The 11,416-nt window shown below is 35.9% G+C and overlaps 1 protein-coding gene across 1 annotated transcript; it reads right to left on the bottom strand.

The window, feature by feature from the left end:
- Positions 1-5,591: 5,591 nt before the first annotated feature.
- On the bottom strand, positions 5,592-10,973 carry Mrpl19 (mitochondrial ribosomal protein L19). Its single transcript, XM_004844646.3, has 6 exons — positions 10,821-10,973; positions 10,526-10,643; positions 9,331-9,449; positions 8,992-9,126; positions 6,110-6,291; positions 5,592-5,988 (listed from the first exon to the last, which is right to left on the bottom strand). The coding sequence occupies exons 1-6, from the start codon at positions 10,933-10,935 to the stop codon at positions 5,767-5,769; spliced, it is 891 nt and encodes a 296-aa protein (XP_004844703.1). The 5' UTR covers positions 10,936-10,973; the 3' UTR covers positions 5,592-5,766.
- Between the last annotated feature and the right edge of the window lie 443 nt (positions 10,974-11,416).

Below are 11,416 nucleotides of genomic sequence, written 5' to 3' on the forward strand. Positions count from 1 at the left end.
TTTTAACTGTTATGTTACCTGTACTGCAATGAAGTCTTGTGATTCACTAGTGTGAAGGATTTTTTAAAGTTTATATTAGTTATATAAATTATATGGGAATAAAATTACTTCTATAAAATTCATACCATTGCTTAAAAGCATTTAGAGATGGAGGGAGAAGAGGAAAAGGGATGTAAAAAGAATTAAGATGTGTAATGTACATGTACCAACTCACCATAAAGAATGTAGCATGTACTGCAAACATATACTAATAAAGATAAAAAATTTTTAAATAAACCAGGAAAAAAATTTACAAAAAAAAAACTCCTACATAACTAACTTCCCCAGTGGCAAATGCTATTTTCATTTTAATGTTATCCTTTCAGACATTTTGTTTACAAAAATGTGTGCACATAAAACTTTGCTTTTTTATGTAAATGACAGATCTTTTAATACACATGAAATTTATAATGTTTTTTACTATTAAAGCTAATATTTGGAAATTATCCTCTGACCTTTGGATTTTAATTGGAGATATATTGGATGTGTTCCCTTACATTTTTAAATTGGGCAGAGATACTTGTCTTCCTTTTCATACAATGGAGAATACTAGAGGTGCTTTCAACTGCTCTAATAGTTTTAAATTAAATTTCATTATGCTTGGAGTTTGAACTTCAGAGTTTTTTCTATTATATAGTATAATTCAGAAACTTACTGGAGCTTACCTAATCATCAATACGAATTCTTTTTTTCTTCCTATTCCTGTGAAATGGACAGAATGAAAGGAATAACAACTAGCAAGAACAAAACATTGACTTGGTAACTCATTTTACGTCTTAAGTATTCCCCTGGATTTTTTTTTTTCGGCTTTCTGTTCACTTAAAGAATATGAAACTTTCATAGATCTGACAGAAATTTTTTATCACACTGAAAAATCATCTCAAAACAATTGATTTTTGCAATCAATGGCCCATGAAAAAATATGTATGTAGATGACTCCTAAGAAATACATGATATAAAACTTAAAAATAAGAAAACTCAATATCCCTTATGAATATAGATATAAAAGTCCTTATTAGCAAATTAAATCTAGCAGTGTAAAAATGGAATAGAATAAAAAGTCCAAGGGGCCAGGGATTTAGCTCAGTGGTTCTGCCACCTGCCTCGCAAGCACAAGGTCCCGATTTTGATCCCCAGCACCAAAAAAAAAAAAAAGTCCAGCAAAGACCTACATGTATACAATTTTTGACTGAAGAGTCAAGTTCATTCAGTTGGCAGTCTTTATACCAGTACTGGTAGAACTCAGTATCTAATTTTGCATGACACCTATCTTATTTCTCAGTTTCTACACACATCATAAAAAGTACAGAGGAATTACAGATCTAATGTAGGACTCAGGCTTATAGAAAAACTACCAGAGAATATCCTTGATTTGGGGGCAGGTAAAACTTTCTTGACCAGGTCATAGCACTAACCATAAAAGAAAAAAAAAGGAATTAACTTCATCAAATTAGAAACTTAGACAAAAGTGTTCAACATCTTGTTCTCTGTGAGAAAATCACAAAAAATATACCATTTCACATCTATTACAATGATTTAAAACTGCAGTGTGGGTGAGGATGAAAAGCCATTGGAACACTCATATTGATGATGAAAGTAGAAACTGAAGTAACTATTTTGGAGAATGGCTCATCTTTTTCTTACTGAAGTGAACCCTTAACCTGCCATCAAGTGTCATGGAAAAAAACCAGGAATGTATGACCCAGAGAGCAGAGGAAAGCAGGCAGTTAATATGGAACTGCTTATGAGCAACCAGATGTCGGATTTATCAAAAAGGTTTTACCCATTACAAATATTCACAGAATTAACACATATTAAGGAATGCAAAGGAATATAGGATGATGGGAATGTTATATCAAATAGAGAATATCAATAAACAAATAGTTCTATTTTATTTTAAAAGGAACCTAATTAAAATCTGCAGTTAAAAATGTAATAGCTGAAATGAAAGCTCATAATGGATTTGATCTGGCAGGTGAAAAAAGCATACTTGAAAACAGTACATACATAAGGAAACCTATTATATGCTATTTTTTAGAAACACATGATTTTAAAATTTAATAAAATATGATTACATATCATCACATAAATAACTGCCATTTAGGGTGACCAGCAATCCTAGTTTATCTGGGACTTAGGGCTTTTCTAAGATGTAGGACTTCCAGTGCTACAAATGGAGAGTAGTTTACACACTATCTTCCTGCAGATTGTTTTAATATTTAGATACTTGATCCATTTTTTTGTACATGGTAAGAGATAACGGATCTAGATTCAGTCCTGGACATCTGTATGGCCAGTTTTCCAGCACCATTTGTTAAAGAGGCTATCTTCCCTTCATCATATTTTTAGCCCCTTTGTCAAAGATCAGGTGGCTGAATGTGCCTGGGGCTGTTTCTGCATCCTCTGTTCAGTTGATCACATGCCTGTGCCAGTAGCATGCTGATTTTTATCACTGTAGCTAGGCAAGGATTTTCTGAACAGAACCCCAATTGCACAAAAAATATCAAGAATCAATAAATGGGATTATATCAAACTAAAACTTCTGAACAGCAAAGAAAATCAAACAAGTGAAGAGACAACCTACAAAATGGGAAAAAAAAAAAAAAACTTGCCAGCTATTCCTTGGATAGAGGACTAATATGTAGAGTACAGAAAGAACTCAAAAACAAAAAACAGGCCCCCAAAATAAAAAGACCTAGTCAAGAAATGGGCAACTGAAATGAATACACTTCTCCCAAGTACAAATGGCCAATAAACACATGAACAGCATCTGTTCTTAGAAATATATAAATTAACACTGAGATTCCACCTTATTCCTGAAAGACTCATTATCATCAAGAAATAAAATAAAATGCTGGAGCAGCTACAAGTAAAAAGAAACTCTTCTACATTGTTAGTGGGAAGTATATACTAGTACAACTACTATGGAAATCAGTATCGAGATTCCTCAAAGAAACTAAAACTAGAAATTCCATTCAATCCAGCTATTCCCCTTCTAGGTATCTCCTCAGAAAAGTTAAAGACGTCATATTACACTGATACATAACATACCCATCTTTATACAGCAGCACAGTTCATAACAGCTAAATCTTGGAAGCAGCCTTTATGTCCATTAACAGATGAATGGATAAAGAAAAAGTGGTATTTATACACAATGGAGTACTACTCTGCCAGAAAGTATAAATTTGAGTCATTTGGAGGAAAATGGATGCACCTAGAGACAATAATGTTAAGTGAAATAAATCAGACACAACCCTAAATATTGCAGTTTTTAAGTGAGAAACCAAAAGTATAAATATTTTAAAGAGCAAAATAAAAGATAATAGGAAACAGGTAAATCTTTCTGCAACTGAGGAAACCAAAAGGTGGAGAGTATTAAAAACAAGATGGTTGTGCACAGAACAACTCTCCACAATGAATGCAGTTATTACATATAGCAAATGTTATTAATAAAAATTAAGTGACAGACATGTTAAATACACATACACACACACACACACACACACAAGCAATATGGTAGAACAGGCAAATCCAAGATTGTAACTTCCCATGAAAATACTGAAAAACAAGGTCACAATCAGCTTTTGTCAGAAATCTGGAAAACTGAAAAATGTGAAGCAATCAAGCAAATGCTGAATCTGACAAACAGTTATACTGAGATAGGCTCTAATGGTAGAGCATATGATTAACATGCAAAACCTGGGTTCAATTAAAAAAAATTTAAGAAGCTATGTGAGCAAATCATCTAAATATTAGATGATGATCTATATATAACTTGCTTAAAGTAGTTAGATGGTTGTATTAACCCTGAGTGAAAAAGATCAAAGCAGTGGCTGAATATTGCCATTTGGCAGACCCTCTGTCTAGGAAGATTGGAATCCTCTAGAGAATCTGACCAAGAAATACATGTTAGACTCCCCCCAAAATCCCATTTAAACAATCTTAAGGACAACTTTCCACTTGAAGGCTTTACAAGCTGTCTGTTTCCCATTCAACCATAAGTAGAGAGCCAAGGAGTGATGTCCTGGAAAGGCCTAATACATAGAAAGCAAATACACAGACACAAAAAACAAACATAGAGGAAACAGAAGTTGCAGGAAAACAATTTCAAAAAGAAAAAAAGAACTCATACCTTCAGCGCTAACAGAATAAAACCATAGATAAGGATATAAAATAAATAAAGGCATTACATAAAGAGGAACTTTCACAAATTAAAAAATAAAAAAGTCCTGAGATTTTAAATGGCAAAGAAATGCTAGGTCTAAAAAACAAAAAAATAGGTTAAAAAAATGGACAGCCAGTAATGTAAAGGATATCTAAAATCCAAATAGCTTCAGGAAGAAGCAGAGAACTCAACAAATGTTCTTTCCTAGGAATGGTATGGGTTACACTGAAAAGTATTACCAAAGACCCAAACAATGGATAAAAATACACCCACACCAAAGCACATCACTGAAAATTTCGTTACTGTGAAGACTAATACTTTCTACAAGTCATATACGTATAAGGAACAGAAATCAAAATATCTTTGGATTTCTCAATACAACAGGGAAACACAAATGGTGGAGCAATACCTTTAAAACTATATAGGAAAATTACCTCTCACCTAAAATTGTTGTTATTAATAAAATTATGATATGCAAGGTCTCAAAACTTTTACTGCCATACATAATTTTCTCTAGAAGCTACCAAAGAATGAGCTCCACCAAAATGTTAGTGGCCAGCAAAATGAAAAGCACAATTCAGAAAACAATACAAGAAGTCCCAAAACAAGTAGGCACTACTAGAAACCATGGTTCAACTGACAGGTTGAGGTTTGCTTTCAAGATCCAGGCTACCACTGTACTTGATTACATGTAAGCTAATCTCTACCAATATGATACAGTCAGCTGCATGGATTATCCTGATGCTCATACCACTCCCTAGAAGAATTCTATTTTGACTAAGAGCTGGAGTTCAATTCACCATGCTCTTTAAAGTCAGAAAATATTATTTACTTCTGCCAGATATCAGTTGCCCAGTTCACCCAGTCAGATGCTGCAGGTTAAGCCTTTTGTCAGCAGAACTCACTCATAACCTTAACCATGAACTTCCTCAAAAGTGCTTTTGTACTTTCAGGGATGCTGAAACCAGAAGACTGTCATGTTCTTCTTGATATGTTTATGTAATAATGACAACAGAATCCTTTTATACTTGCCAATAGGCTTTTCCAAACTAAATGTATTTTTTAGAAATAAGATATAGTTAGATATTTAGATAGAACTAAAACACGATTAACAATCAGGATGATGTCTATATCTAGAACAAGGGATATAATGACAAATAGCTGTCTTCTTATATCTTAGTAAACATTCCATTTCTTAACCTGACAGTGGGTTCACTTTAACTGATACTTTGTTCTATGATTATTTAATTCACAATTCAAAAATACCATCCCACCCATTTCCCTGGTTCAGATTCCATGCTGACTGACACTCATTCTGATGATGCTGACTTCCACTGCAGCTTCGTCTCTAATAAGGGAATGAACAATGGACCATTTGACACGTATATTCTCTTTTTCAGTAATAAACTGCTGTGAAATTTTTATTTTTTGAAAAGTAATTTAGAAAAAGAATGCTTAGTTTATTTAAGGATTACGTTCTTACAAATAAAATTAAATTGTTTCAAGATAAATCCTGTAGAAAGCCAATACATCCTCCTTAGGTAACCAAATGCATCTCAGAATCAGGATTTTTTTGATGTTTCAATTTCATCCAATATTGCAGCTTTAATTTTTGAAGTATCATATTCCCTCATCATATCAAATTCAAGCCATGGCTGACTCCACTTCTGAGCCTCTTTCATTTGTTCTTCAGTTAAACAAAGATCAAATCTTATTCCTTTAATATTAAAATATGCACGTTCCCAGCGTTTAGACCAAGGCTTAGGCTTCATTTTTACTTTCAGCTAAGGAAAAAATAAAGAAAAGGATTAATTAGGCTGCCAAGACGTAAGCAAAATTCTTTCTGAAGTTTTCATTAAGATAATTCCTATTTTATACTTTCATCTCCAAATGTGCAACCCATACCTTATTAACAGGAACTTCTTGGTCAACCTCTGTTGTTACTGGCTTCATATTTATATCGAAAGTGCTGTATTCAGGAAGGGCATCTCGTAAATATAGCAAGTTATCATCCAGCCGTCTCTCTAATTTGACCACTTCTATCTCACGGATTCGAGGATTATACAGATCAAAGCAAATCTCAACACCTAAAAAGACAACATATTCTTACAATCTTAAGTCCAGATTCCTGTAAATGCCTCAAACTATAGTAAAAGCTATTTCACCAAAGAACTAGCACAACATTTTGCATGTGGGAAATATGACATACATTTGTAATTTTTAAGATGGCTAGTGGAAAAAAACCTAAAATCTATTTAAATGAAAGCTGAAATACAAAGAAAAATGAGAAAACCTGGATTAGAATAAAGTCTAAAGAAAAATGTTTTCTATAAATATGTTGTCACATATCTCTTCAATTCTGATAACAGGCATTAACATGGAGAAAGTATGAGTGAATATATCACCATGTCATGGTCTCAAGTAATATCCCAATTACTTGATTAAAAATTGTCCATTACTAACAAGATTAATGATATAAAAAAATGTAATTTTAAGTTTTACCTTTGGTTTAGAAGCCCCTCTTAAAGATGGCCTATTTTTAACCCAACGGCCTTCCAAATGAAGCAAGATAGGTACAAGCTGTGAGCATATCAAATTGCTTTTAAGTAGTAATATAATATATGCCACTTATATTATCAAACAAAGGTAAGAATGTACTTTGAGGTTTTCTGAAATAATCTCAAGAGAATAAAAATACTATTATGTATGATAAAGCTTCAGGTGTTTTATACCAGGATTCAATCCAATATTTACTATATATATCTGTTTTGTTCCAATCCCTGACCTAGGAACTGTGCATAGCAGTTTCATAAACTGAAATAGGTTAAGATCTTTCTCTCATGAAGCTTTAATTCTAGTGGATGACAAAAGCAAAACAAAGAAATACCAACAAGGCAGTTCAATATCGTGAAGACAAGACAGTGATGGCATTGTGGCTGGGAGGGTCAACCTTAAATAGTATGGTCAAGGGAAGTCTCTCTGAGAAGATGACCTATGAACTGATGCAATAAAGGATGAAGAATGCTCCAGGCAGAAGGAACAACAAATACAAAAGTCCTGCATTGTTAAAAACTTGCCGTGTTGGAAAAAGCAGGGAGGGCCCAATTGGCAGGAACACAGTAACTTGGTCAACAAGTGCCGTGGTCTGAATCTGTCCTTCCAAAATTCATGCTGAAATCCCATGGTGGTATTAAGTGAGACCATTTAGGAAATCATGAGGGTTTGTGTCCTCAAAAAAGGATTAGTGCTTTATGAAGGGGCTCGACAAAACTAGTCCAGGCTGTTTTTTGCCCTTCTATCTTCTACCAGGTGACAACTCAATATTTGTCCCCTCCAGGGCACACAGCAACAAAGTGCCATCTTAAAAGCAGGGAACAGGGTCTTCACCAGAAAAGTAACCTGCCCTGATCTTGGACTTTCCAGCCTTCTTATCTGTAAGAAATAAACCTCTGTTTCTTTATAAATTAGAACATTCTGGGCATTCACTTTTAGTAGTACAAGCAGATTAAGATACCAGGAATGTAACCCAGGCCTGGTGGCATGTGGCTGTAACCTCAGCATTCTAAAAGTCTGAGGTAGAGGGATCTCAAGTTTGAGCCCAGCCTGGCAACTTAGCAACTGTCCCAAATTCCAAAAATAAAAGGGAACACCTTATGAGGAAAAATAAAGAGGTCTGTACTCAATTTTTTTATTCATGTAAGACATCCAAATGGTGACACTGAAGAGACAGTGCAAGTCCACATCTGGAACTGGAAAAGTCAGTTCTAAAAATATCAACTTGGAGTTAGCAGCACGTAGATGGTATATAAAGCCATTAGACTAGAAAGAACCACCAAAGCAAGGATCAAAGTTGATTATAATACTTAAACAAGCTATAGACAATGGCAAGAGGGAGCTAATTCTGTGTCCAGTACTTCACATATAGTATCTCACAGTGGACTGACTAGAACTCTGTGAGGCAGAAACTATTAACATTTCAATTTTCAAGAAGAAAAGTCTCAAGTTAATCAACTCACACTTATGCTTACTTTGTTCTATGAAAAGGATTTAAGTATGCAAAGCCTGATTGAAGGCACATTTCTGATTAAATAAGGCTGGCTGAATTCCTACATGCAGAGCTCCATGGGTCATCCCAGGATAATCAGCACAGCAATTGCTCTCACCTTACCAGATTCTTTGAAGATAATACTTCACTGTTCATAATCATGAACCACACATCTTTAAGTATGAAAAATTGATTTCTTCTGCCATTCTAATTCATAGTCTTTCTAGAATATTACCATTAGTTCCTCTGCCTTATTACTATGCCTTATTAGGCCTAGTATGCAAATATACTATCTTTTAAATGCCCCCAAATCTTCTAAAACAGAATAATTATAGAGACTATTTAGTATCATAATATAAAGCAAAATGAGGGCATTTATTTTAGGAGCATCACTGTGCTTAGCTCAATGTCCTCATAGGTTATTCCTAAAAGAAATATCCCTACACTGCTTTACAGTTACTTGTTTCCTCACTTGATGTTGCCATGTTGGAGAGTCTATTTCTAATGGCTGTTGACCATATAATAAAAGAAGCCTCCAAGAAAATGCAGACCACCAACTGTATTTAAGCAAGTGAACACAATTCCCAGTCCATTCTAAGGTCCCAGACTCCCAAGTCTTCTCTTAGAGCATCTATATATGTTCATGTTCAAGTGTCAAATGTCTTATCTGAGGAAACAGAAAACAAAAAGGAATTCTGAGATAACATTTCCTAGACAATTAAAATAATAAAATAAAACTTACCTTGCCCTTCAATAGTATTCCTAAGGATAAAAGTAGCTCCAAGTCCACTTCCTGACCTCTGGATGCAAATTCCCAGAAACTGGCTAGATTTTCCTTGGGCATATGTGTCAGCTGTGGTAACACGTAGTATGCTTCCTACAAATTCATAAGAGAAGTGAATTTTTATATGAAATGCAAAAACAAATAGCATTTCTAGATAATTTACCTTCCTAAATATTTTAATATATTATTAGAAGTATCCCAAAAGGAAAAAATGCAGATATATAAAGAACAATCTTCTTATACAAAGAAAACTAACCCTCCAACTTCTAAGAAAAAAAGACTTCAGCTCTTACTGACCAACGTAGAACTCTGGAATGTATAGTACTTTTCTCCTTTCTAACATATCTTTTCTTTCTATTCGAAATTTCAGAGGACTTGTTCTTCCTCTTGGAGGAATAAATTCAGGACTCAAGAACCTGTGAAAATATAAATTTTTAAAAATTAAAAGCAAACCTGGGCCGGGGATTTAGCTCAGTGGTTTCACCGCCTGCTGCGCAAGTGCAAGGACCCAAATTCGATCCCCGGTACCAAAAAAAAAAAGAAGCAAACTTAGGCCACAAGAAGAAAAAATGTTGCTTTACAAAGAAATGGAAACTATTCTGTTGACACATTTTATTCTTCATTTTCTAAATAAGAAGCCAATGTTATTTCTAAAACTACTGTTTTTTAAATTGCTATACTCATAATAGCTAACAATTACTGACTACTCATCTGGCACTTTTATAAAACACGTAAATAGCTATTGTGGTTTTGATCTTAAATGTCCTCCTAAAGATCCATATGATAAAGGCATAGTGCCAACCTACAATGCTCCTGGGAAGCCCATGCACTGCTGCAGTGAAGTACTGACTCTCCACAGGGGCCAAGATACAGGGACAGCAAAAAGCAACCATGTACTAGTAGCATGAAGAAAAAAAAAATCTTTCTTCCTTTAAACTGAGTACCTCAGGTATTTCATCACAGTAACAAAATGCTAACACTGTAGCATAAAGTAACCTTTATAATAACTAGATGAGTTTGGTGTCATTATCTCTGTTTTACAAAGAAACTAAAACTTGAAGAAGGCAAATAAGTGACCCATTATTATATTAGTTAAATATCTATCAAGTCAGATTAAAGTGCAGGTATGTCTGGCAGTCTCCAAAGCCTATGACTGTACCCACAGGCCTCACACTAAGCTATAAATTACAACAAATTATGCTGGAAAAGACAAAAACGCCAATTGCAAACTGATTTTAAAATTAATATTCTTATTTTCTGTAACTGATTTTAAACTCATTATAAAACATTAACAGTAGGGGAATCCCTACTCCTACTGTACGTGTAGTTGTGGCTTAAGGAAGAGATCAAAGCAGGATAGGGGAGAAGCAGGGAAAACAAAACGGAGCTGGATGCACTCTGTCCACGGCTGAATCCCACACACCAGCTCCTGCAGTGGGAGCTCCGGGCTCCGCTGCAGCCGGCCGGCTTCGCGCCCAGGTCCCGGCCTCACCTCCCCTCCTTGTCCGGAGGTCGGCGCTTGTCCACGATGACCGGTTTCGGCGGCGGCTGGAACGCACCGGGCTCGGAAGTCCCAGACTTCTGCTGCCTGGCCGGACCAGAGAGAATCCCTACAGGAGAAAACCGCGGAAGTTACGACTCTCGCGCTAGCCCTGAACTCCTTGAACCACGCCATCTCGATACCCCGAAGAACAACAGCGGGGTCGCCAGACTGCCTAGAACACCTCCCACCAGCCTGACCCCGGACCCCTCCGGCTCCTCAGCGCTTGAGCCCCCGCTCCACTTACAGCGGGCGACAAAGGCTGGCCCAAGAAGCAGCACTCTAGACGCTCTTAAGCTCCGCGCCAAGCCCAAAGTGCTCCCATTCCCCGCTACAACGCAGGCCGCCATGCCTACTCGCATAAATTGGGACTACAACTCCCAGAAATCTGTGCGATGAGGTCGTAGCCACTTGCTCCAGGATGGCGGCTGATTCGGAACAAATCGGGCAACTCTCCACCCCAATTCTCTCTCCTGGCTATCTTTCGGTGAAGTGTATTTTTTCCCTAGTTCCCCGTAATGTGTCAAGTTACACTCCTCCACAGGGTATTCTCAAAGATTCTTCCTCTCTTAATCACTTGTTTTCACTTTCTCAAGCAAGCCTTTCCTACATTTAAACCCCATTGTAGGCTTTCATTCCTAGTAGGTATGTCCATTAGCTGCTCATAACTCATTTTCAATTTCCCTCACGTAATTGTTAAAGTAGCATTTAACTCTTTCATTATACAATAAATTCTGTGAGGTAAGAGCCAAAGTCTTCTTCTGCTCACAGTTCTAGCCTACTAACTAGCACCAACCTGGTCCTCACTAACTCTTCATTGAATGCACAGAAAGGAGAAGAAAA

Source organism: Heterocephalus glaber, unplaced genomic scaffold (assembly GCF_053883595.1).
Source record: "Heterocephalus glaber isolate CG9 unplaced genomic scaffold, H.glaber_assembly_v1.0 deba00000470, whole genome shotgun sequence".
NCBI classification, from domain to species: Eukaryota; Metazoa; Chordata; class Mammalia; order Rodentia; family Bathyergidae; genus Heterocephalus; species Heterocephalus glaber.